The 27,877-nt window shown below is 42.5% G+C and overlaps 1 protein-coding gene across 1 annotated transcript in view; it reads left to right on the top strand.

The window, feature by feature from the left end:
* Trpm1 (transient receptor potential cation channel, subfamily M, member 1) overlaps nucleotides 1-27,649 on the top strand; it is a 99,534-nt gene extending 71,885 nt beyond the window's left edge. Inside the window, exons 17-28 of the mRNA XM_013011958.1 lie at nucleotides 260-552; nucleotides 1,334-1,562; nucleotides 2,314-2,436; nucleotides 2,629-2,760; nucleotides 5,716-5,844; nucleotides 8,760-9,011; nucleotides 9,756-9,930; nucleotides 12,941-12,961; nucleotides 14,181-14,325; nucleotides 15,870-16,072; nucleotides 16,881-17,013; nucleotides 26,380-27,649. Of these exons, the coding sequence (XP_012867412.1) occupies nucleotides 260-552; nucleotides 1,334-1,562; nucleotides 2,314-2,436; nucleotides 2,629-2,760; nucleotides 5,716-5,844; nucleotides 8,760-9,011; nucleotides 9,756-9,930; nucleotides 12,941-12,961; nucleotides 14,181-14,325; nucleotides 15,870-16,072; nucleotides 16,881-17,013; nucleotides 26,380-27,649 (3,105 nt within the window). The remainder of the gene's footprint in view (nucleotides 1-259; nucleotides 553-1,333; nucleotides 1,563-2,313; nucleotides 2,437-2,628; nucleotides 2,761-5,715; nucleotides 5,845-8,759; nucleotides 9,012-9,755; nucleotides 9,931-12,940; nucleotides 12,962-14,180; nucleotides 14,326-15,869; nucleotides 16,073-16,880; nucleotides 17,014-26,379) is intronic.
* Nucleotides 27,650-27,877: the final 228 nt, after the last annotated feature.

Here is a 27,877-nt window from a genome sequence, read left to right as displayed (position 1 = left end):
GGCTGGGCTGGTTTTAAGCCACGATCCTCAGATCTCAGCCTCCTGAGTAGTATAGGATTACAGGTGTGAGCCACCAGTGTCTGCCTTCTTCATTCTCGTGTAGCCTTCTGCCTCCATTTCAACTGTGGGGCAGGTCTTAGTTTATCAACTTACTTTACCATCTGCAAGTATCTAGGACTGCTTTGCTATTAACCCATATCATTTTGTTACACATTTAGGAAGAATCATGAAAACAACATGTTTTTTTCCCTCCCCTTAGGATGATGAACCTCCCACCAAAGGGAAGAAGAAGAAAAAGAAGAAAAAGGAGGAAGAGATCGACATTGATGTGGACGACCCGGCTGTGAGTCGATTCCAGTACCCGTTCCACGAGCTGATGGTGTGGGCCGTACTGATGAAGCGCCAGAAGATGGCCATCTTCCTCTGGCAGAGAGGGGAGGAGAGCATGGCCAAGGCCTTGGTGGCCTGTAAGCTCTACAAGGCCATGGCCCACGAGTCCTCGGAGAGCGAGCTGGTGGATGACATCTCCCAAGACCTGGACAACAATTCCAAGTCAGTGTCTAGAAAATCTAAAGGGCCTAGTGAGACTTGTGTCCTAACTACTTGTGCCCTTCCCTGCAAGGATTGTTATTATAATTATATATTATATATAATTTATATATTTTTATATATTTGTATACATTTTATATACATTCATATATATTATATTATATAGAATTTATTATATATAATATAATAACTATGCAACAGTAATACATAATATACAATTATTATATAGATATATTAGTATGTAATATAGTTATAATATTATAATACTATTATTATTATTCTCACTGAAGGACTATTATGGTTAAAGCTTTGCCCATCAAGTCAGGATTTTTTTTTCTTGTTGGTCCTAGGGCTTGAACTCAGGGCCTGGACACTGTCCCTGAGCTTTTCTGCTCAAGGCTAGCATACTACCACTTCAAGATACTTCCAGTTTTATGGTGGTTAACTGGAGATAAGAGTCTCATGGACTTTCCTGCCTAGGCTGGTTTCAAACCACAAACCTCAGATCTCAGCCTCCTGAGTAGCTAGGATTACAGGAGTGAGCCACCGGGCACCCAGCTGAGAAGCAGATTTGAGGCTAACCCAAGTTCTATTTGTAGGAGGAGCAGTCAATCTCCAACCCAACTGCTCATGGAGTCCCTGCCCTGGCCATCTCAACAAGCATTTTGCAGCAAATACCAAAGCTCCTTCTGACCCTCGACTCTGTGTCCTGCAGCTCTGTAAGTCCCTGTGAACATGAATCAAAAGAGAGAGTTCAAGGCCACCTCCACCTCTTTCTTTGCAGAGACTTTGGCCAGCTTGCGGTGGAGTTGTTAGACCAGTCCTATAAGCACGATGAGCAGATTGCCATGAAACTTCTAACCTACGAGCTAAAAAACTGGAGCAACTCAACCTGCCTCAAGCTGGCTGTGGCAGCAAAACATCGAGACTTCATTGCTCATACCTGCAGTCAGATGTTACTGACTGACATGTGGATGGGAAGGCTTCGGATGAGGAAGAACCCAGGCCTTAAGGTCAGTGTGACACAGTCATTAGACTGTGAGAACCATGGTGACAAGCGATGGAGCACACGGCTGAGCCCTGAGTCCCTTCTCATGCCATTTCTCTAAAACTTCCGTGGACAGTCTTAAATGTTTCACTGTCTGTGATTGTACCCATGTAGAAGGCACAAAATGGTCCAGGGTAGGGCTAACCATCACCCAGGAACCCTAGATCCTTGGTTAAGAAGATTATCATTTGAAATCTGCAGCGAGACCTTCAACCCTCCACACCCAAAAGTTTCACCTCCTCAGATTCAGCCAACCTCAGATCAAAACACTGCATCTCAGGCTAGGTGCCAATGGCTCACACCTGTAGTCCTAGCTACTCAGGAGGCTGAGATCTATTGATCATGGTTCAAAGCTAATCTGGGAAGGAAAGTCCATGAGACTTTTATCTGCAATAAATTCCCCCCCCCTTGACCCCAAAAGCCAAAAATGGAGCTATAGCTCAAGTGGTAGAGTGCTAGCCTTGAGACAAAAAGCTCGGGGACAGTGCCTAGGCCTGGAGTTCAAGCCTCATGACTGACAAAAAAAAAAGTATAGAGAAGATGCATACAGATTATGTGCGAATACTGGGCTACTAGGCATTGGGAACCCAAAGATTTTGGTACCCATGCTGGGGCCTGAAAACTATCCCACGTAGATACTGAGGAATTACTATACTGAGAAACTTTTCTACCATTACTGTAGCTTCAGAATCAGATTTCTTTCTCATTGTTTATAGGTTATCATGGGGATTCTCATACCCCCCACAATCTTGTTTTTGGAGTTCCGAACATACGATGATCTCTCATATCAAACATCCAAGGAAAACGAAGATGGCAAAGAAAAAGAAGAAGAGAATGTGGTTGGTGATTCTCTTGGTTCCAACTGTCCCATTGGCTCTTTTTTTTTTTCTCAACTGGTGTAATTTCCTTTACTGTAAATTTAGAGCCTTTGTCAATTGGGGGTACTTTGAGACTTGGGGGGGTACTTTGAAGGTACTTTCTGACTTGTTAAAGGTTCCCCTATCATATGCCTGCTGTGTTCTGATTTTCAGGATGCAAATGCAGATGCTGGTTCCAGAAAGGGGGATGAGGAGAATGAGCACAAAAAGCAGAAAAGCATTCCCATTGGAACAAAAATCTGTGAATTCTACAATGCTCCCATTGTCAAGTTCTGGTTTTACACAGTAAGGCCTCCTCCTTCAAATTTCCCATTAAGCCTGTTTTGAATTCTGAATTATGTTGGAATTTCTTAAATATTTTAAAAAGTATCTAAAATTCTTCAGTGCCCATGGCTCATTCCTGTCATCCTTAGCTACTCAGGAGGCTGAGATATGAGGATCATGGTTCAAAGCCAGTCCCTCAGGAAAGTCCATAAGACTCTTATCTCCAATTAACCTCCACAAAGCCAGAAGTAGAGCTGTGGTTCAAGTGGAAAAGTCCTAGCCTGGAGCAAAAGAAGCTCAGGGACTGAGCTTCAGGACTTGAGTTCAAGCCCCAGCCCCAGCACAAAAAAAAAAAAAAAAGAAGAAGAAGAAGAAGAAGGAAAGGAAAAGAAAAAAGGAAAAAAAAGTATCTAAAATTCACTGTGTTAAAATGAATTATGAAAACAAAATTGGAATTAATTGGATCCTAACTTAAATAAGATCTAATATCTTGTCATATATTTATAAGTATGTAAGAAAATGGCTAACTGAGCCCCAGATACACCATTTCAAAAGTTAAAATAATCACATTCTGTTGGCCTAAGAGGAACGAACTGTTTTTCTAAGGCCTTTAGTAATCTAAATGTAGGGAAAGAAAATTAGCTATTTTTTTTTTTTGGTGGAATTGGGGTTTGAAGTCTGAGCTTCCTGCTCACTCAGCTTGCTTGCTTAACTGGCACTTTCCCATTTAAGTCACACCCCCAGCCTAGCTTTTCTCTGGTCAATTTAGAGATAGAGTCTCACCGACTTTTCTGCCCAGGCTGGCTTCAAACCATAATCCTCCAGAACTCTGTCTCCTGAATAGCCAGAATGACAAGTATGAGACACTGAAACCTGACTGAAAGTATGATTTTAAGACAAATAAAATGAATTAACATACTCATAGATCTCATTTTTCATTAAACGGACAGGGGCATCAATCAGCATTCTGTCACTGTGTGAAATAACTGAGATGATCAATGTATAAAGAGAAAAGGTTTGCTTTGATTCACAGTTTGGGAGGTTCTAGTTCATGATCGAGTGACCTATTAGTTTTGGAGAAAACAGTTCCCCTTGTAGACAGGGACAAAAAGAGAGAGCTAGAGAAAGGGATGAGGGTTCTAATATCCTATCTCTACCAATGAGCTACTTTGCAGTAGACTCAATCTGTTAAAGGCCAGCCACCTCCCAATACAACCACAGTTCGGTACCATGCTTTTAACACCAAAGTATGGCTGAACCTAGCTCATACGCTCCTAGAATAGGAAAGTAAATCAACAGCTTTCTGCTCTAAAGTGCTTGCACATTTGACCCACTTAGCAGCACACCAACTTTCTGGCCTCCTGCGGAATCCAGGAATCATGAGGGTGGCCCCTTGGAAACAAGAGTTGAGAGAGGAAAAGTTCACAGGTTAAAGTACCTTTGGGGATAACCAGCCTGGCTACCGGCAGTTAGTTCTAGGAGGGGTGTCTGTGGCCACATTCTGACTTGGACAGTGAAGAATGGATAATAGATCTCTGGCAGTATTCTGCCATTGAGGAAGGCCCTGGTACTATGGTTCCATTGGTGGAGAGACATGGGGGCTGGGTCCAAGCTCACAGATGGAGCAAAGGATGAAGGTTAGACAGGGGCCCAGAGAGAGCTCTGAGGGGAAGAGGCGCCTCAGACGCCCAGCTTTTGGCAGCTACATGCCACCAAGCAGCTGCCACGGGTTTGTTTTCTGGAAATCTTGAAGAACAAGGAGGGGAGGTTCTCATGGCTTCATGGACAATCAGCCTTCCCACCACCCTTACCCCATTCCTCACCCCATCCCCTACCTCCAGTTCTTCCTCTTTCCTTGTCACAAAGGTTGAGCATCTCTTCTGGCTGCTGGATATCAAAGGCTTACTGGGAATCAAGGGGCTTGAAGTCAACTTTGTGGTCCTGAGCACTTGGTTCATCCACATGTTCCTCCCTTGGTAACTTCTCACAATCTTCTTCAGTAGGAGAGAGATTCGAGAGCAACACGTGGGAGGTGGGAAAGAGTTAGGAACTTTCTAGTCTCCCCCACCAGTAAATCATTGCAAGTGCCCCCTGAGCATCAACATTCTTTCCCCTTGTTCGTTTCCCCATGAGGAAACCACCACCAAGAAATACCTCTTCACACAGAAAACAAAATGGCAGAGCCCATGTCATGCTCAAGGGAGAAATGCCTCCAACCTGCCTCCAAGTTCTCTCTCCCAGCACTGGTGATGTGGAAGGAGCTGTCCTCTAAATAGGGGAAAGAAAAATCCATTGTAGAAGCCCAGAGGTAGTGGCTCCTACCTGTAATTCCAGCATGTTGGGAGATGGGATAAGAGGAATGTGAGTTCTAGGCAGGGCCCTGGGCAAATTTAGCAAGACTCCTTATCTCAAAACCAAAATGCAAGCGAATGTGCTGGTGGTGCTTGCCTGTAATCTTAGCTACTCCTAATTCTGAGAGCTGAGGATTATGGCTCAAAGCCAGTGTGGGCAGGAAAGTTCCTGAGACTCTTCTCTCCAAGTAACCACCAGAAAACTGTGGCTCAAAGTGATAGAGTGCTAGCCTTGAGCAATAAATCTCAGTGCTCAATCCCTGAGTTCAAGCCCCAGGGACCTACAAAAAAAAAAAGCATACAAAAAGGTTTAGAGGTGTGGCTCAAGTAATAAGGTCTAAAGTTCAATCCCTAGTACTAGAAAAGAGAAAGAGAGAAAGGATAGAGAGAGAGAGACAGAGAGAGAGACAGAGACAGACACAGAAACAGACACAGAGACAGAGCAAGACAGAGAGACACAGAGAGACAAAGAAGAGAGAAGGAATGAGGGAGGGAGGAAGGAAAAGACAGAAAAAGGAAGGGAAAATTCAATACAGAAGATGCATCGATCTGAAAATAAAGTTTCAAAATCGAATTCTAAGGTTTATTTCCCAAAAAACCAGCCAACAGCTTTTCTTTCCTTCAGATATCGTACCTGGCCTACCTACTGCTGTTTAACTATGTCATCCTGGTGCGCATGGACGGCTGGCCCTCCTTCCAGGAGTGGATCGTGATCTCCTACATCGTGAGCCTGGCACTAGAGAAAATACGTGAGGTGATTACAGCACAGGCTTGTCCCAGCCCTGCCCACCATCGACTTCGATTTCAGGCCTTCTGCAGATGATAGCTACCACTGACTTCATCTTGGAGCCTGCCACCATCCCAAATTTATTCCATGCACTTGTTTCCCACATCAGTGACTGAATTTGAACTTGCAAAAATCCAAACACAAAGCCAAAAACATGACTTGAATGACACAAACAGGTTTGTGTGGACTTAAAAGTTAACGCCAAGGCAGTGTAATAATGGCTCACACTTGTAATTCTAGCTACTCAGGAAGCTGAGATCTGAGGATTGTGGTTCAGATCCAGCCAGGGCAGAAAAGTCCCCGAGTTCTTATCTCCAATGAACTACCAGAAAGCCGGAAGTGACTCAGTGGCTCAAAGTGGTAGAGCACTAGCCTTGAGGAAAAGCAGCCTAGGGACAGTGCCCAGACCCTGAGTTCAAGCCTCAAAACCAACAACAGCAGCAACAAGTTAAAGCCAATGCCTTAATGCTCCTTGACAATGAATCAGCTGCTCAACTGGGTACAGACTTGTGTGTGGGGGTGTCATTTTTCTGGGACTTTAAATTAAAAATGGAAGGATGTGGGTAACTTTTCTTGTTGTGGTGGTGGTTGGAGCTTGAGACTTGGGTTCACCCTGTGCACTTGCCGGATTGCACCCTTGGACTTTAGTACAGGAGATTTTGGGAAGGAAATTGGTAAAAGGTTGTGGAAGTTTCTCAACTGACAATGAGCAAGGGAGGGAGGTCCCAGGGAAGAGAGGGAGCTGAGTGAGGTCTGGGATCAGCCAACTATTACAGGTAATCTCCCTGCATTGGCTCTGGATTCTGGAAAATCTATGCTATCTTGAGATAAGGGAGAGAAGTTTTCCACCTATGTCAGTCTTTTGGCAGCTACCAGGGAGGTGGCTCCAATTGCCGAAGGGCAAGCCTCCCAGAAAGGCGAAAGGTTTCTAGGACCACCAGCACTGGGCAGAGTGGGCATGCCCATCTGATAATTAAAAAAAAACATGCCAGAGAGGTGGGTGGGGCCCAGAGGATCTTCTGTAAGAGGAAAGAACAAGATTTTCAGCTAGGTGTTGAAAAAAGGGTAGACACTTTGACTCATACCTCAGGGCTCAAAGGGAGAGCCAAGAAGGCAATTTCTGCCAACAGAAGAGGGCCAGGAACTTTTCTCTCTCAGATCACCCACAGGTGATTTCACAACTCTATTCACTGGTCAAGGGAAAGTGTGTACACAAGCAAAAAATGACCCTGATACAGGACCCACTGGGTGCTGGTGCCTCACATCCGTAACCCTAGCTACTCAGGAGTCTGAGATCTGAGGATCGAGGATTGAAACCAGCCCAGACAAGACAGTCCATGAGACTCTTAACTTCAGATAACCACCACCAACAAAAAAGGTAGAAATGGAGATGTGGCTCGAAGGGTAGAGCACCAGCCTAGAGCAAAGTAAAAAAAAAAAAGAAAAAGCCAACAAAGAGCTTCAGGCCCTGAGTATAAGCCCTAGTACTAGTACGTGCGCGCGCGCACACACACACACACACACACACACACACACACACACACATACCGAAGTGTGTGCACACCCACGCAAGCATACAGCCCAATTTCCTAGCCTTTCTCCAGTGGATACAAAACTAATACTATTATTCTGCGGTTACTTTGATGCTTTTAATGAACTGGAAATTGGCTTGATAACCTCATCCAAGTAGAATGAAGTCTAATCAGAAACTAAGACTTTTGCAAGTCAGAACAGTACATCACATCATCTTCTAGGATCACTCTTGCATTCCTAGTGAGGCTCCATTCAAATTCTGAGATTGCTAAAACCAGAACTTTCCAAGGGTTCTCCCTCACATCTCTAGATCTATGTAGTCCTTATTAATTTTCCGATATCCACCAAGATGCTGGTCTTTACCTTAGGTGTCTGCCCTTCAATTACAGTAGAGGGAGAGAGAATACAGCTGTCAGCTAGTATACATGGCTTGTTACACTAGTACACAGCCAGGTGCTGGTAGCTCATGCCTGTAATCCTCACTACTCAGGAAGCTGAGATCTAAGGACCGCAGTTCAGAGCCAGTGTGGGCAAGAAAATCTGTGAAACTCTTCTCTCCAATTAACCACCAGAAAACCAGAAGTGGAGCTGTGGGCTCAAAATGGTAGAGAGCTAGCCTTGAGCAAAAAAGCTCACACACAGTACCCTGCCCCTGTGTTCAAGCCCCATGATCAACCAACCAAAAACTGAACTAAACTATACTAAAATAGTAAGCCCTTCCGTGTTGGCTTCTCCAATCCTGGGGTCCTGAAATCTACCCACAATTTCCAGAACTAAACGGGTACCACAGCCAATCATTCTATGCGGCTGTACATTTTCCATTTCTCCCTGTGAAAGTCACCGTTTAACCAGTGGTGAAAGGAAACTATCTGGGGCACATCTGGTTCAATGTTCCCATGAGTTTTCATGTCAAAGCTGCAAAGGAACTCTGGCAAAGCAACATTTCCTTGTCTCCGTCTATCATCCCCACCCAATTCATTCCTGCTATCTACATCTAGAATCTGACTTATATATAAGTTCTATGCAAGTCTAGAATTGGAAGCAACAAACATGTGTGTCCAGATAAAAAAAATCAAATAACAACTGCTTTTATTACAGCCAGAAGGAGACCATTTAGAAGGCATTTCCTGAGAGCTTATAAAACCCTGAATCTAAGAATGCAGAGGATCTCATGGAATTTCCCTTTTTAGATATCTCCCTCTGCCTGAGATTCGTGTTTACTCATCTCACTCTGGAAAGGGACCAGAAGCCCTGGAATGTTCCACCCGTCTTATCTTTCCAAGATGCTAAGGAAAGACAAGACTTCTAAGAAGGGCCTCTCTGTTGAATGTTCTCTTTGTTTGTTTTAGATCCTCATGTCAGAACCCGGCAAACTCAGTCAGAAAATCAAAGTATGGCTTCAGGAATACTGGAACATCACAGACCTTGTGGCCATTTCCATGTTCATGGTTGGAGCCATTCTTCGCCTACAGAACCAGCCATATATGGGCTATGGCCGGGTCATCTACTGTGTGGACATCATCCTTTGGTATATCCGCGTCTTGGACATTTTTGGTGTCAACAAGTATCTTGGCCCTTATGTGATGATGATTGGGAAGATGGTTAGTAATGGTTCCTATGAGTAACCAGAGCTATTTCAGTTGTGGTTAGGACAGTAGGATCAGGTCTCGGGTGTGGCTTCCTTTGGTTTCATTTGGTCCTTGTTTTGTAGTTAGTTTCTCACAGAAAATATTCTTTGCTTTGAGTTACACAGTTCACCTGTGTATCTTAAATAATCCTCAGTAGGAAAACAAGAATTGAAGGCCTATTGTCATCTGGTTTTCCCAGCTACCAATCATAAGAAACAAATAATATGTAATTATATTTATAATATATAACATATATAGAGTAGTATATGTACATACATGCACACACATATATGTATGTGTGTGTGTGTGTGTGTGTGTGTGTGTGTGTGTCCCAAGCTAGGGGCTAGTGGCTCATATTTGCAATCCTAGCAACTCAGGAAGCTAAGATCTGAGGATCACAGTTCAAAGCCAGACCAGACAGGAGAGTCTGTGAGACTCCGATCTCCAATTAACCAAACTATCACAATGAACAGAGAAGAGAAGCCAGCAAGAAAGACTAGGAGCAGATGAAGACAGCAATGTTCTAGAATAAGACATATACTTGCATGGAGGAGACAAAGTCTAGTGGCCCATGGATGGAAAGGAAAGAAGGGAAAGAGGTATTCTTCATCCTAAATATGCAATCATGGAACTTTTAGAGTCAGCCATATAATGAACCAGTGTGAACCTGGTTCAGCGATCAAGAATGTAAGAGACTTTACGGGGTTCTCTCCGCAGATGATTGACATGCTATACTTCGTGGTCATCATGCTGGTTGTGCTGATGAGTTTTGGTGTAGCCCGTCAGGCCATTTTGCACCCTGAGGAGAAGCCTTCTTGGAAACTGGCCCGCAACATCTTCTACATGCCTTACTGGATGATCTACGGCGAGGTGTTTGCAGACCAGATTGACCGTAAGACTAGAATTCATAGTAAGATTCTCTTCCCTGCTTCTAGGGCAGATGAATGAGATAACATGTATTCATATAGCAAGAACTTTTTTTTCACACTGCCATAAGCATTAAATAAGTACATATTATGAAGTATCGATTTTGTGACAAGGTTTATGTCTTGCTCTTTTTTCCTCTCTTGAACTCATTCATTAGAAGTCTGAAAGAGGCCAGGTGCCAGTGGCTCACACCTGTAATCCTAGCTACTCAGGAGGGTGATATCTGAGGATCTCAATTCAAAGCCAGCCCAAGCAGAAAAGTCCATAAGACTCTTAAAGACTTCAATGAACCACCCAAAAGCCAGAAGTAGAGCTGTGAGTCAAGTGGTAGACGGCCAGTCTTGAGTGAAAAAGCTAAGGGATAGCTTCCTGGCCCTGAGTTCAAGCCCCAGTAATGGCACACATGTACAAAAAGAGTCTGAAAGTCTCAGATCTCTTAAGCTGGACCTCTGGGACATCGTGTCAAATGGAGTGCCAATGCCAATATCTTAGTTTTCCTTCAACCCCAGGATCTTCATATCCAGGAGGAAAGCTAGTGGGGTGCAGCAGAGTAACTCATGACTCATGTAGCCCTCTTCAGGCCATCGAAGCCCACTTCCATAGAGCTGCCCTTTCCCTTTTCATGACTGTTATTTTCAAATATTTTTTATCTGGGCACTGGTGGCTCACGCCTGTCATCCTAGCTCCTCAGGAGGCTGAGATCTGAGGATCTCGGTTCAAGGCCAGCACAGGCAGGAAAAGCTGTGAAACTCCGATAAACTGCCAGAAAACCGGAAGTGGCCCTGTGGCTCAAGAGGTAGAGCACTAGCTTTGAGCTGAAGAGCTGAGGGACAGCGCCCAGGCCCAGAGTTCCAGCCCTATGACCGACAAAAAAATTTATTTATTTTAACTGCCATATAATTTTTCATGTTCCTGGGTTCCAATGTGATGACTTTTGTGTGTGTATATGCCAATACTGGGGGGCTTGAATCAAAGACCTCGCCCTCTTGCTTAGCTTTTTTACTCAAAGGCTGTTGTTCTACTACTTCAGCCACCCCTCCACTTCTGGCTTTTTGCTGGTTAGTTGAAGGTAATAGTCTAATGGTTTGTGTACCCTTGCTGGCTTTTATTCATGATCCTCAGATCTTAGTCTCCTGAGTAGCTGGGATTACAGGTGTGAGCTCCTGACACTCAGCTTCCAATGGGAAGATTTAATATATGCAGACAAGGTGTGCTCTTTTTTTTTTTAATTTGTGGACAATAATCTAGATGTGATCAGAGGAAATAAACCACAATCCTGAATGGATTTCTGGAAACAATAGGCCCCAGCTTGTTTGTAGGCTGAGCTGATAGATCTCAGTATCTCCTATGTTAAAGGGATGTGAATTTCAAATGCTCTTGCATCTACTTCACCAGGACATTTCAGGCTCCACCAGTGAAAGAGGCCATTCAGCCCTAATTTCATGTCAGTATCAACCTTCTCATTTACATGTTATGTGCTTTTATTCCCAACGGTCATGAGTTGATAGCAGGTCTGCTGCTTCTTTTTTTTTTTTTTTTTTGGTGGGTCGTGGGGCTTGAACTCTGGGCTTGGGCGCTGTCCCTGCGCTCTTCAGCTCAAGCTTGAGCCACAGCGCCACTTCCAGTTTTCTAGTGGTTTTTATTGGAGATAAGAGTCTCATGGACTTTCCTGCCTGGGCTGGCTTTGTACTGCAATCCTCAGATCTCAGCCTCCTGAGTAGCTAGGATTACAGGCATGAGCCACCAGCTCCCGGCAGGTCTGCCACTTGCTCTTTGTGAATAGAAAGCCTTGAACATCTTCCTTTCACACGAAACAGAGGTGTCTGTAGACACAGGATGTTCTATCTAGCTTTTATAACAACAATATCACAGCTGTGGTAAAGTCAACTATTGATTGTGTTTATGAACTAAAATATAAAGTCTAATTTGGATTCAAAAGCATATTAGAGCCAGGCACCAAGGGCTCATGCCTATAATCCTAGCTGTTCAGAAAAGTTTGAGACCTAGAGGATCTCTGCTCAAAGCCAACTTGGGAAGAAAAATCCATAAAACTCCATCTCCAATGAATTGGCAAAATGCTGGACTAGAGGCATGGTTCAAGTGGTAAGAGCATCTACTATGATCAAGATAGCTGAGTGAGAGTGGGGGGTTCTGACACAAAAAATATAAATGTAAAAGCATATTAGTCTCAGGGAAGGTGTGATGGTACACAACTGTAATCCCAGCTACACAAGAAGCAGAAGTAGAAGGATCAGGGTTTGAAGCCGGCCCTGGGTAAAAAGCACAAGGCCCTTTCAACAAAATAAAATGGGGCTGGGAACTTTACTAAGGACTGTCTAACAAGTATGAGTTCAAATCCCAGAACTACCAGTAGGAAAAAAGCATATTAGCATATTAGGTAAAACACGCATTGAAAAAATCCTGGACTCTAGCTATCAACTATAATATTTTTATTGCTGGTGGTTGATTTTTTTTTTTACTCATTCATTTCAGTAATTAGAGAAGATAAAGATGGATTCAAAAAGTTCTATTGCTTTCAATAACACCATTAAATGTAGGGTTTCAATTCTTGATCTAGCATGTAATAATTTTTGGATCTATTTGTGACGATTTGCTGTTTGTGTTAGAATATTTAAGATGCTTGGTTTGGTTAAACCCTAAGTTAAAAACAACCATCTGCCAGTTATGTGTCTTTTTCACAGTATTTTTAACATGAAAGCTTTTGCTGTTGCTTATGGACCTAAAAAATAATGAGATACATTTCAGGGACTTGAAAATGGATACAAATCTGAGCAAAGCTCTGTATCTAAGCATGAATCTCTAATCCCCAAGCTTCACATCTTTGTATTTTCTTCCAGGAAAGCAGTTTTTGTGCTAGTGCATGGTCTGACTTCCTTCTCAACTCTTCTGTTTTCTCTCTCCTTCCCTTCCATCACAACTGAAAAAACAAAATCTGCTGTGGAATCACCATGCAGTGTACGCCATGGAAATCAATCGTAAGTTCATGTGGCATTGAGAAATCAGTTTGTGAACACGTGTTTATTAAATAGTCTTTAACTTCACTAGTTACTGATAATCTTATACTATTTTCAAGTAGGTCTTCTGTCCTCTAGTGACAAAAGGTGTGTGTGTGTGTGTGTGTGTATGTGTGTGTGTGCACGCGTGTGTGCCAGACCTCAGGTTTAAACTCAGGACTTGAGCATTGTCCCTTAGCTTTATTTGCTTAAAGCTAGTACTATATGACTTGAGCCACATCTCTACTTTTGGCTTTTTGCTGGGTGATTGGTTATGGAACTCTTAGACTGCCCAGACTGGCTTCGAATCTCATTCCTCAGATCTCAGCCTCCTGAGTAGCTTGAATTACAGGCATGAGCCGCTGGTGCCTGGTTTGGTGAGTGCTTTTTAAAACTGTAAGTAAAATGTAAGCAGACAATATAAATTCAGTGTTGGTGCTATTCTATTTTTCTCCCTTTTGGGAAATAGGGCTCCTAGGATGGAAGTGGCATTTCAAATAAGCAGAGGAATGGATGTTTGAAGGTAGTGGGAACTGCTCACATCTCAACCCAATATAATTTTTAAACTGAATGCATATGTGTAATCAAGGAAATAATCAGTAGATAGCAGAAGCGAATGTTAAATAATCAGAACTTTATATGATAGATAACAATATGGAAAACTCTGAAAAAATAGATTTATCTGTTTAATCATTACGTGAAAAAGCATCAGGTAATGAAGAAATGTTTACTAATATAACAGGCCAAGAATGAATGTGCAGGAAAGTGTTTTCTTACCCTCTTCTTTATATGGATTAATTTTTTTTTTGCTGGGGAAATTAATGTTTATGAGACCAAAAAAAAATCACATCAAAATAGAAATAGGAGCCAGGCATCAGTGGTTTACACCTGTAACCCCAGCTACTCGGGAGGCTGAGATGTGGAGACTTTCCCTTTGAACTCAAGCTGGGCCCACAAATCGGAGACTCCTATCTCCAATGAACCAACAACAGAAAAACAGGCTGGAGGCGTGGCTCAAGTGGTAGAGCACTACCTATGGGCATGGAAGCCAAGCAAGCTCAAGGCTCTGAGTTTAAACCCTGCCTCTGTCCCACCAAAAAAGGGGAAAAAATAAGTTCTTTCATAAGACATTTAACAGATTATTTATAGTGATCGCATGTTGTTTTAAAAACAAGCACAGGCAGACAAGCTTTTCTTTCAGCTCCTTGCGGTGAAAACCTCTATGATGAAGAGGGCAAGCGGCTGCCTCCCTGCATCCCGGGTGCTTGGCTTACTCCGGTCCTCATGGCCTGCTACCTGCTAGTGGCAAACATCCTGCTTGTCAACCTGCTGATTGCTGTTTTCAAGTATGTGTCCTTTTTGTTAATTATGTGACAGATTTTTTTTTTCTGTTGAAATCTCAGCAAAATCTCACACGGTGTATGTTTGTAGAGAGCCTCACTAGCACTCTTATGGTATTTATCTATGTTTATGCCAGTACTGAGACTTCAGATTCACTCATCAAGAGATGGCCTAAACACCATCCCTTAGCTGGTACTATACTGCTCTAGCCACACTTCCGGGTTTTTGCTGGTTAATTGGAGATAGGAGTCTTAAGAACTTTGCTGCTGGGGATGGCTTTGAACCACAATCTTCAGATCTCAGCCTCCTAAGTAGCTAGGATAACAAGTGTGAGCCACTTGTGCCCAACCAAGCTTTTAAATGGATTGATTTTTTTACAGTCGTTTGGTTTTTTTTCTGACCAAATTTAATAGTGTTAATGTATTCGCAACTCATGAGTCAACACTTAAGTACATTTAAATTTAATCTTGGTTTGTATTTTAGTACTTAGTGTATCTTGTAATCTAATGAAAATATTTTATTAAGCCGAAGGCTCCCGGGATAAAGAAGTTTTGATCAAGTTGTGCGTTTATTTTTTCATTATCAGAGGCACAAAAGCAATGTTAATTTCATAAGCTGTTACAATTACTATAATACTATGGAAAATATCTTATCACTTTTGGAATCATAGCATAAGCAAAACAAATAGACTTAAATTAGAAAAACAGGCTTATTTCATAACTTATCCATTTGGCCTGATGCTTAATAAATGTTGAGAACGTTTTTTAGCTTCTGATATGAAAAATACAAGAGCAAGAATTCCCTTCGTAGAAATATGAAATTGGCCAGGCACCAGTGACTTGTGTTTGTAATCCTAGCTATGTGAGAGGCTGAGATCTGAGGATCATGGTTCAAGGCCATCCTGGGCAGCAAAGTCTGTGAGACTCTTATCTCCAATTAAGCACCAGAAAACTGGAAGTGGATCTGTGACTCAAAGTGGTAGAATGCTAGACTCCAGTAAAAGCAGCTCAGGGACACCCGCGGACTCTTATATATATCAAATAAATTCATACAAGCATATGAATTAGTAAAGGTCTCATTGGTGGTTGTTTTTTTTAAAACATCAGTGTCTATCAATTTAATATGCCTAATGTATATTTATATTAGTAAAATGCCCTTGAGCATAGATAATTCATATTGGAAAATTTTTAAAAATTAGGTAATCAAGGAATCAGTATTGAGTGACAATGTATTTTTATTTCAACCTGAGTAACTGATTGATCTGGCAAATTACAATATAAAGTAAAGTAAGCGGGCTGGGAAGGTGGCTCAGTGGTAGAGCGCTTGCCTAGCATGCATGAGGCTCTGGGTTTGATTCCTCAGCACCACATAAGCAGAAAAAAAAAAGCCAGAAGTGGAGCTGTGGCTCAAGTAGTAGAGTGCTAGCCCTGAGCTGAAGTGCTGAGGGACAGCGCCCAGGCCCAGAGTTCAGGCCCCACAATTGGACCAAAAAAAAAAAAAAAAGAAAGTAAAATAAGCAACTTAAAAAAAAAATTTCTTCTTTTTAAAGCAATACCTTCTTTGAAGTCAAGTCAATATCCAATCAGGTGTGGAAGTTCCAACGATATCAGCTGATCATGACATTTCACGACAGGCCTGTCCTACCCCCACCGATGATCATTCTGAGCCACATCTACATCATCATTATGCGTCTCAGCGGCCGCTGCAGGAAGAAAAGAGAAGGCGACCAGGAGGAACGGGATCGTGGATTGAGTATGTGTCCAACTCTTCATAGACCTGTGTGAAAGTCACACTCCCTTCCAACTGCTGTGCTTCTTCACAGTGCTTCTTGTTTTCTGTAGATTTTATTCTAGTTTTGTTCATTTATTTGGCACTATTGCTGAAAGCCACCTGCTGGAGATGAGAAATCATCTCTTCTAGCCAAGCACTCGTGGCTCATGCCTGTAATCCTAACTACTCAGGAGATTGAGATCTAAGGACTATAGTTTAAAGCCATTCCAGGAAGGAAAAGTCTATGAGACTCTTTTTTTTTCCAATGAAGCACCAAAAAGCTGGAAGTAAAGTGTGGCTCAAGTGGTAGAGTGTCAACCTTGAGTGCATATTCAGGCCCTGAGTTCAAGCCCCAGGACCAGTAGAAAAAAAAAGGAACGAAGGAAGGAATGAAGGAATTTCTTCTATATACATCTCTATGCATATCTACTGTTCCTTTGAAAATGTTTTATTGCATCTCAAGATGAGAGACTATTCTAGGGTTGACTTCATTCATAAAATACATGGGAAAGATTTTCCAGAAAATACTACTTTCCCAATAGATTTTTTTTTATTAGAAGGTGAGCCATGTTGCTCCATTATAGAGATGGTTGCTACAGATAGCAGTCTTTCTTGGAGGGCGTGAGAGATGATTACTAATTGGAGGTCAGGGAACTGCCTGCCTCCCCTCGTTCTCCCCCCCACCCCAATACAGTATGGAGCTGGGTTACAGTAAGGCTGAGAAATTCCCAAGGATTCTTCCCTCAGCTGCCTGTCTCATCACGTGACCCACATCTCTTCCTTTACCCAGAGCTGTTCCTCAGTGATGAGGAGCTGAAGAGACTGCATGAGTTCGAGGAGCAATGCGTGCAGGAGCACTTCCGGGAGAAGGAGGATGAGCAGCAGTCATCCAGCGATGAGCGCATCCGGGTCACCAGTGAGAGGTGGGTTTTATCCAGCCTGTTAGACCCAAGGATTTGCAGTCTCCTGGATCCCAAGTCTAATGGGGGAGGCCACAGTTCTTCTCAACATCCACTCTGTGCTCTTCAGTCCTATTCACCCTTTGTGTGTTAGTGAGTTTTCCCCCCAATACAACAGAAAAGTTTGTAGGCCAGGATTGTATTTGGCATCTAGAAGTGATGGACAGCATTTACTGAAAATATTAGGGCAAAACAAACAAAACACAAAACCCTAGACAGTTCTTGGCCACCTTCAGCTTCTCCTCAAGTAGAGGCACACAGTACCGTGTTTACTGGAAAGTTCTGTATTCATGGAGAGAACAATGAGCTAGAGGAAGCCATCTTTTCTCCCTGCTCTGGAACATGCTGTGCCTTTGCCAAGCACGGTGTTCCCTGGACTGACCCCTCATCCTGCTTAGCTGCTTAACAACTCCTCAGAAATACCCTTCCCAGGGGCTGGGAAGGTGGCTCAGTGGTAGAGCACTTGCCTTGAATACCTGAGGCCCTGGGTTCAATTCCTCAGCACCACATAAGCAAAAAGAAAAAAGCCGGAAGTGGTGCTGTGGCTCAAGTGGTAGAGCGCTAGCCTTGAGCTGAAGAGCTGAGGGACAGAGCCCAGGCCCAGGGTTCAGGCCCCACAACTGGACCCCCCCCAAAAAAAGAAATACCCTTCCCAGCCTCACAGGGCAGAGGTAAAGGCTCCAGTTTCTGTGCCCCCATGGCAGGGGTATGGTTAGAGAGGAAGTGGGAGGTGGGATCTGATTTCCTCATTGAGGACAGGATCTGCATTTCAGAGACCTTCATATCTTCAGTTTCCAGCAAAATCAGCACAAGCCACATGATGAAGCTTAATAATGACTGAGTGCCAGTGGCTCACACCTGTAATCCTAGTTACTCAGGAGGATGAGATACGAGGAGCAAGGTTCCCAGCCAACCCGGAGAAGGAAGGTCTGTGAGACTCTTATCTCCAATGAGCCACCAACAAGCCAGGAGCAGAGCTATGGCTCAAGTTGGTTGAGTGCTAGCCTTGAGCAAAATAGCTCAGGGACAGTGCCTAGGCCCTGAGTTCAAGCCCAGGATCAACATACACACACACACACACACACACACACACACACACACACACGAGATTAATTATGTCCAGTGAAATGAATGCATGAGGGCAGTAATCAATGGATGGGTGAATGAAGGTAGACCAGGGGGGAACGTAATGACAGCTTTAGAGCTTGATACTACTTCCCTACACTAAGCAAGGAACGAGTAACTTAGCAAAGCATAGGACAGTAAACCCTCACTACTTAACATTTTAAAAATTCAGAGTGTGTGTGTGTGTGTGTGTGTGTGTGTGTGTGTTTGTGTGTGTGTGTTGTTCATGCATGCATGCCAGTACTGGGCTTGAACTCAAGGTCTAGACTCTGTCCCTTAACTTTTTCACTCAAGGCTGACCTACTATTTCAGCCACACCTCTACTTTCAGCTGTTAGCTGGTTAGGTTTTTCTACCGGGGCTGGCTTCAAAGCCCAATCTTCAGATTTCAGCCTTCTGAGTACCTAGCATTACAGATGTTTTAGAACACTTTCCACTTAGTTAAAGCAATTTAAGCTTGTTTAAAGATCTCAATCCTTGATTTTTAACAACATGGGGAGAAAGATGAGCAGAAGGAGGCATGTCTGAAGCAGATTCTGGTACTTAGAGTAAGTTTCCTGATAGACCTGTGTGTGTGTGTGTGTGTGTTAGTATTTTGGCAAATATAAACACAGTAGAGCTTCAAAAAGAAACCTCCAAACAAGAGCCTAATAGGATTTACTTGAAGTCCCTATCCCACATCCAGACTATTGTCTCCATGCTACTTGTCCCAGACATCATCCAACCAAACAAACTCAACCAGCCAAACTCATGGTTTACCTGCCCCCATTTGGGCCCTTAATAAAGTACATTTTATTTATTTATTTATTATTTTTTGTCAGTTGTGGGCTTGAACTCTGGGGTTGGGCACTGAACCTCAGCTCTTCAGCTCAAGGCTAGTGCTCTACCAGATGGGCCACAGGGCTACTTCTGGTTTTCTGGTGGTTTATTGGAGATAAGAATCTTATGGAGGGGCTGGGAAGGTGGCTCAGTGGTAGAGCACTTGCCTTGCATGCATAAGGCCCTGGGTTCGATTCCTCAGCACCACATAAGCAAAAAGAAAAAAGTTGGAAATGGCGCTGTGGCTCAAGTGGTAGAGTGCTAGCCTTGAGCTGAAGAGCTGAGGGACAGCGCCCAGGCCCAGAGTTCAGGCCCCACGACCGGACCCCCCCCAAAAAAAAAGAATCTCATGGAGCCGGGCACCGGTGGCTCACACTTGTAATCCTAGCTACTGAGGAGGCTGAGATCTGAGGATCACAGTTCAAAGCCAGCTAGGCAGAAAAGTCCATGAGACTCTTATCTCCAATTAACCACTTGAAAACCGGAAGTGGTGCTGTGGCTTAAGCTGTAGAGTGCTAGCCTTGAGCTGAAGAGCACAGGGATAGCGCCCAAGCCCAGAGTTCAAGCCCCACGACCAACAACAAGAACAAAAAAGAATGTCATGGAATTTTCTGCCTGGGCTGGCTGTGATCCTCAGATCTCAGTCTCCTGAGTAGCTAGGATTATGGGCATGAGCCACCAGCACCCGGGTTAATAAAGTACATTTAAAAAATTATCTTGAAGTAGTTGTACACAGTGGTTTCAATCCCACCAATCAATTTATGAGTACAATGGATCTTGATCAATGTCATTGCTTCCATAATTCTCCCCCATCTTTTCCCACCCATAAAGTACATTTTCAATGAAACTTTGAGACACTTAATTGACTAACAGTAATTGCTAAGCTTTTAAAACATTTTTTTTAAAAAGTATTACTGTATAAGATACTCCATGTAGATAATCTAAAATTTCCACTTTTTAGTTAGTTAACTTGAATTTAATCATAGCTACTTATTACAATGGACATTGGACTTTGTTTTGTTCTGGCACTGCCTCTCCCCCCTCCTCTCCTTTCCTCTAGCATTGTTTGGATTTTTACCATTCTTGGACCAAAGCTCCAAGAATGTGGTTATCAGGTCACTACCAAATAGCATTTTTCTCTTGGGGCTTAGTGCATGCGTAATAGCAATGAAAGGGTACTGGGTAATAAAACATGCTACTTCCTGTTTCCCTTGGCTACCATGTCTAAGATGGATGGGAGCACATTCCTGCCACTCTGTTTCCTTTTATTGACCTCGTGTGGGGCTGACTCACAGGTGAATGCCAGAGAAAAGGTTATCCCAGCCAGCTGAGGAGCAAGGCCGGAGCCGGGAAAGAGGGAAGAAGATTTCCTTGTTTGTTCCTAACTTTAGGCATTTGTATTACCACTCTCTCTCTTTCTCTCTCTCTCTCTCTCTCATCTATCTCTCATTTATTTAGTCAGTTAATGCTAGTTAGAGGGTTGGAACTCAAGCCTGGGTTTTTTCTATTCAATAATGGAGCAAAATGGCTCACTTCTAACAGAAAAAAAAATTACATCTATTGGGAAAGTAGTGTTTTCTGGAAAATCCTTCCCATGCATTTTTTGAATAAAATCAACCCTATAACACTCTCTCATCTTAAGAATGCATCAAAAAGATGCAGTTGTATAGTAAATATAGTACATTGTAGATAATACATATTATATATACACAATATATGAATATATTATATTTGTATATATAATTATATATAACATATGCCATATAAACCTATGCATATATCTACATATATATACATATATATACATAAACAACTCTTCATGTCAGTACAAGGTTTGATCCCTGGGTATCTTCCCTATAATTACGACATTTAAAAGACAGCCCAATATAAGGAAATATGTGGACATTTAAATAGCTAGATGTAAATTTTAGAGTGTATTAGACAACTTTATTATCCATGGATCTGGAATAAAATTAGAGGGTAGGAATAGGCTTAGAACTCAAGTATAGAATACTAGCAGATCTTGAAACATGGGTTTCTTCAAACATCAGGCTTTTTTTTTTAATGTGAGCACTTAGCTCTATTATTAAAGAAATGTTCCCATGTAATTTATGAGATGCCTTGCAGGTTCAGGGTGATTATTTCTCATAAAAAGATGAATGCACATAAAGTAAATTTTAATAACTGGTTTAGTATAGAACCCCAAGTGTTTAAGTCTTAGCCTTAGGAAAGATACCTAAGGAGTTTTACCATGAAAACAAGAATTTGGAGTTTACATTTAATAATGATGATAACAATCCATAAATGTTATGCCATGTGCAGGTGATCTCTTAGAAGTTATTACTACAAGAGTTCTACATATTGTACATAAGTTCCATAGTGTATCTATTATTATTTAAATGAAATGGAAAAGATTGTTTTTGAGTCCATTAATAAAGAATGAGCATTTGTTAAACGTTAAGATTTATGGGTACCACTTAAAAATCAAATACCCTTAATAATAGATATGCCAAGACATAGAGAAGATTTGTGGTGATAGCTTATTTCACACAGATGGCAGATGACATGTGTATAACATTTATCACTTCTGGAGTACTTTTGTGTATATAATTTCAAATAAGTCTTACAATCCTGTCATACTATACCCATGACCATTTTTGGTTTTATAAAGGATTAAAAGGATTAACGGTGATAGATATATAACAAATAGAAGCTGCAGGAACAATTTTATCCTCAATGCAAACATAGGCACATCTCAAAGGAAACCACCAAGTTGGCAACATATTATAAGAATCAGCCTTGTTTGATATTTTTTCCCCTCAAGATCAAAACAAAAGAAATAAAAGCATTTCAGAATATATAATATCAGTAGGTAAATTTGGTACCATTATTGTGCTGAGTTTTTTTGTTCAAGGTTGGTGCTCTAAAACTTGAGCCACTTCCGGTTTTTTACTGGTTAATTGGAAATAAGAGTCTCATGGATTTTCCTGCATGGGCTGGCTTTGAACATCAATACTTAGATCTTAGCCCCTGAGTAGCTGGGATTATAGGCATGAATCTTCAGTGTCCAACTTGCACTTTTTTTAATTAAAAAAATAAGTGTACACATATTCATTCATACACATACACACACCAGGTTTTAAAACAGTCGGAAACCCTTTTAACAAAGAGCCCAACAGACACTTTATATTAAGCTCTAAAAAGGAGAAAAATCTGAAGGGAATGGGGAACACTGCAATGATTAATCATGCATGAATGAACTAATTAAAAAATTAATTCTGAGCTCTTTAGTGGCTTCAGTAGGAATACACTTGAAGCAGTTAAAAGACGTGGCATATGATGTGATAAATCAAGTGGTGTTTAAGATTCTATTCACAAACCAAGAGAATGGTTCATGTGGGCCCAGTTTGTAATTTTGTTAGTTTATATAGTCCTCTTTCCTTCCTTCCTTCCTTCCTTCCTTCCTTCCTTCCTTTCTTTCTTTTCTTTCTTTCTTTTCTTTCTTTGTCATGGGGCTTAAACTTGGGCCTGAGTGCTGTCACTCAGCTCTTCAGCTCAAGGCTAGCGCTCTACCACTTGAACCACAGCACTACTTCCAGCTTTTTCTGTTTATGTGGTACTGAAGAATGGAACCCAGGGCCTTATGCATTCAAGGCAAGCACTCTACCACTGAGCAACCTTCCCAGCCCTATAGAGTCCTTTAGTATCAAAGAATGGAGAAGGAATGGTTCTGCATCCTACTGATTGATAATGGCCTTCTCTTTTCTTTTTTTTTTTGGTCCGGTCATGGGGCCTGAACTCTGGGCCTGGGCGCTGTCCCTCAGCTCTTCAGCTCAAGGCTAGCACTCTACCACTTGAGCCACAGCAGCACTTCTGGCTTTTTTCTTTTTGCTTATGTGGTGCTGAGGAATCGAACCCAGGGCCTCAGGCATGCAAGGCAAGCGCTCTACCACTGAGCCACCTTCCCAGCCCAGGCCTTCTCTTTTCAAAAGTATTATTCAGCAAAAGTCTTGTTGCTATGAATTAAAGACCAATTTAATGTATGTAATCAAAACCTACTACAAAAATAATGATTTGTGTTCATACAAAACCTATGTATAGACACCAGTGGCTCACACCTGTTATCCTAGCTACTCAGGAGGCTGAGATCTGACGATTATGGTTTGAAGCCAGGCCAGATAGGAAAGTCCATGAGGCTCTTATCTCCAATTAACCACCAAAAAGCTGAAAATGGAATGTAACCCAAGTGTTAGCATGCTAGCCTTGAGTAAAAATAGCTCAGGGATAGTGCCCAGGGTCTAAGACTGGCACCAAAAAATAAAAAGAGAGAGAGAGAGAAAAATGATGTAGAAAGTTCAGGGCAGCTCTTTTTGTTCTTCTCCCCAAGTGGAAACAACTGAAATGTCCATCAATAGGCATGGTGTACCCAGGTTCAAAACACGTCTTTAAGAGGAAGTCAATTTTATTTACTTATTTATTATTTATTGTGCTGGGGCTTTACTTCAGGGCTTTTTAAAATGTCTAAGAAGCCAGGGATGCTATGATTAATGAGGTAATATAGGGTGGAAAATGGTTGAGAATTTAAAAAGACTTTTGATGAAAGATGTTTATTTTACCAGCTTATTTATGTCCCCAAAATTTACAAAGCTGTATTATCTCTCATTTGTTAAAGGATCTCAGATTTAACTGTTAGAAAGGCCATGTGGTTTTAATACAAAAGGAATCACAAGGTTAATAGATTTGAAGGGATTAAGAAGCCATTTGATTTAATTCAGAACAGCCAGTCTCCCTCAGAGGCAATCAGAAGTTCACATTGAAAAGTTTTTCTATGATGTTGAATGGCAACTCCTTTGTACAGCCACTTAAAGATAATGAAAAAAAAATGTTTTCTTTCAAATTTCAATGGGCAATAGTGTTTCATGCCTGTAATCCTAGCTACTCAGGAGGCTGAGATCTGAGGATGATGGTTGGAAGTCAGCCCAGGCAGGAAAGTCCATAAGACTCTTATCTCTAATTAACCATCAAAAAGCCAGACGTGATGCTGTGGCTCAAATGGTAGCAAGCTAGGTTTGAGCACAAAAGCTCAGAGATAGTGCCCAGGACCAGAATTCAAGCCCCAGGACCAGCACAAAGATAACAAGTAAAATGGAATGTCTTCTATGAGTCCCTGAGAGGAGAGAAAATCTACAGAACCTATAGGGAAAAAAAGTATCTTAAAAAAAGTAAAGCCAAGCTGGGCGCTGGTAGCTCATGCCTGTAATCCCAGCTACACAGGAGGCTGAGATCTGAGGATTGCAGTTCAAAGCCAGCCCAATAAACCACCAGAAAACCGGAAGTGGCACTGCAGCTCAAGTGGTAGAGCACTCGCCTTGAGCTGAAGAGCTGGGGGACAGAGCTCAGGCCCAGAGTGACAGCCCCATGACCAACAAAACAGAAAACAAAAAACAACAATAAAAAAAGTAAAGCCAAGAGTTCGTATCCATGTCGAGTTTTGGTCCTCCCTCATGGCAAACTTCTAGGAAACCAGGCCCTTCCTGTTCTGATGATGTGGTTTCCTTAGAGGCACATAAATAGTTCTCCCCCGCCCCACACCCACCCCAAGAAAAGTGTTAAGAATAGAAACTGGGACCCTGTATTGCATCACAGTGCAGCTGTCGGTGTGGGCACTAACTAAAGCAACTCTGGGACACTGTAGGACCAGTTTTCTGGAGAAGAGACAGGGAGTATACAGAGCACAGGAGATGGAGTTGGACACTGAGCAGACAGTGTGGTGCAAAAAGAGTGGTGGGGCCCTGCCAAATGTGAAGGCAGAGTCTCCTATATGGGCAAGAGGAAAGCAGCAAGGCAAATGAGGAGTTGATAAGGGTATGGAGAGAAGACTGCAAAGACCTAGTGAAGGATTGTGACGCAAGTCAAAGGACTTCAGAGACTATGTCTTTAAGAAAGGTGGGAGAAAAAAAAAACAAAAGCATAAGGCATCCGATGTTTATCTTTATACAGGAAGAAACCTTCCAGGACAGACTCCTACACTGCCCAACTAGGAGCCATGATTCCCACACCCATCCTGAGACAAATTCAACTGGTGTGTGTGTGTGTGTGTGTACACGTGCGCACTCGCATACTGGGGCCACTTGAGTGCACCTCTACTTCTAGATTTTTGGTGGTTAATTGGAGATAAGAGTTTCCCAGACTCTTCTGCTCTAGCTGGCTTTGAAGCTCTATCCTCATATCTCAGCCTCCTGATTGGCCAGGCATACAAAAGCATGAGCTACCAGCACCCAGCTTCCACTGCAACTTTTAGAAGGCAATCTGAAATCCTTAGCATACATCACTGACTCTTACTTAAAAGAGTTAAATTTCATGAACTTGTTGACAGAATTCATCCTGGTACATACTAAAGTAAAAAGCAATGTCTGATCCAGTGGATTGCAGTCCAGGCAACCTTAGAGTTTCGTAAGTTGCCTGCCTGATTATCTGGTGCCTTAAAAAATTATCTACCGTGGGGCTGGGAAGGTGGCTCAGTGGTAGAGCGCTTGCCTTGCATGCTCAAGACCCTGGGTTCGATTCCTCAGCACCACATAAGCAAACAGAAAAAAGCCAGAAGTGGCGCTGTGGCTCAAGTGGTAGAGCGCTAGCCTTGAGCTGAAGAGCTGAGGGACAGCGCCCAGGCCCAGAGTTCAGGCCCCACCACCGGACCCAAAAAAAAAAATTATCTACCACTAGACATTTATAATTTACCAAGTTCTTCATCTTTGCTAACAATTTTCATAATTGCATATAAAGAACAATTTAATGGTTTTGGTGTTCTGCAGGAAATTAAATGACTTGTGAAGGCTCTTAGCAAAATGACTAGTGTATATATATATATACATACACATATGTATATATGTATGAGATATGTATATATGCACATATATATAGTGTTATTTCTTGATACTCTTCGTGTCATTTCAGTAGTTATATTAAGAGATACACAGAATCCACCTAGGCACTGGTGTCTCACACCTATAAATCCTAGCTACTCAGGAGACTGAGATCCACGGGTTGCAGTTCAAAGCCAGCCTGGTCAGGAAAATCCATGAGACTCTTATCTCCAATAAATTACCAAAAAAGACAAAAGTGGAACTGTTGTTTAAGTGGTAGAGAGCTATTACTGAGCTTAGGGACAATGCCCAGTCCCTGAGTTCAAGCCCCAGGACTCACAGAGGGGGGGGGAGGGCAGGAGGGAGGGAAGGAAAGAGAGAGAGGAGGTGATAAACACCTACAAAAACAGGCCCAACAAATTCCAAAATTCTCAAAATCCTGAGAGATTATACCATTATCTTTTCATTTTTAATATTCAGTTCACGAAATCTATGCCTCTCCCTTATTCTTTTTAATTCATTAGAGTTGAAAATATGTCAATGAGATTGGAAGAAATCAATGAAAGAGAAAATTTTATGAAAACGACCCTACAGACTGTCGACCTTCGACTTTCTCAACTTGAAGAACTCTCCAGCAGGATGGTGAATGCTCTGGAAAATCTTGCGGGCATTGACAGGTCTGATCTGATCCAGTCAAGGTCCCGAGCTTCCTCCGAATGTGAGGCCACTTACCTTCTCCGCCAAAGTAGCATCAATAGCTCCGATGGCTACAGCCTATACCGCTACCATTTCAATGGGGAAGAACTGCTGTTTGAAGACACCTCTGTCTCCGTGCCTCCAGGAACAGGCCTCCGGAAGAAAACTTGTTCCTTCCGGGTGAAGGAGGACAAGGACCCTAAAGTCCATCTAGCTCCAGAAAGGCAGACTAGCCTGCACTTTGCATCAGGCCCCAGTCCCCCAGCAACCCCAGTTCACAGTCAACGTAAAGTAGATGGCACCACAGTCACTTCAGAGCCCAAATTAGGACCAGACATCGGCATTTCAACCCTAGATGATGAAGGGCAGGCCGACGCTAAAGTAGAGGAAATGATGTCCTCTGGTTTAAATGCAACAGATGTGATGTCTGGACAGAAATCAGATTTTCCGAATACTCAGCTCACAGTGGAAACGACCAAGATAGAAGGCACTATTTCCTATCCATCGGAAGAAAGCAAAATCGCACGCTATTACCCAGATGACACACTCAACGCTTACAAAACAATGAAATCCAGAAGCTTTGTGTATTCCGAGGGAAGAAGACTGGTTGGTGGGTTTCACAACTGGGGTGCTGAGTACAGTTCAATCATGGATCAAGCCTGTCCCTCGTCCGTCCAGCAATGGACAACAGAATGGAAATATGAAGTTCAGAAGATCACACGTTCCCGTAGCACCGATATCCCTTGTAGGGTGTCTGAGGCTGCAGTTCAAGCTGAGCAAAGAGAGCAATCCACAGACACGGAAGATGACAATTGCTTTTCTCAAAGAGTCCCTCAGATCTCTCCGGTAGCCCTCCCTGCTACAGACAGAACTGGAAAGGAGAACTTACTGTCCGTGAAGCCACCACAAACTTTGGGATTCCCATCGCCAAGGTCAAGAAGTTTCCATGGCCATCCCAGGGCTGTCAAGTGCATTCAGGGGAAACTAGATAGATCTGGACATGCCAGCAGTGTGAGTAACTTAGTAGTTGTGTCTTCAGTTACCATGGAAGAAAGAAACATAAAGCAGGAGAAAACTTCCACTGAAACTGACTGCTAAGTTTGTATTCTGATAGGAAGGAAGGAAGGAAGGAAGGAAGGAAGGAAGGAAGGAAGGAAGGAAGGAAGGAAGGAAGGAAGGAAGGAAGGAAGGAAGATCGGAAGGTCACAAATGGGTGCCATTGTGGCGACCTAAACGTGATCAATTTCTAGAAATGCTTTAATTAAAAGACATTGGAGCTGTGTGCTGGTGGTTCATGCCTATAATTCTACTAGGATACTGAAATCT

Source organism: Dipodomys ordii, unplaced genomic scaffold (genome assembly GCF_000151885.1).
Source record: "Dipodomys ordii isolate 6190 unplaced genomic scaffold, Dord_2.0 Scaffold15, whole genome shotgun sequence".
Lineage (NCBI taxonomy): Eukaryota > Metazoa > Chordata > Mammalia > Rodentia > Heteromyidae > Dipodomys > Dipodomys ordii.
Note: the sequence above shows the minus strand (reverse complement) of the source record. Positions and strands in the feature narration are given on the sequence as shown.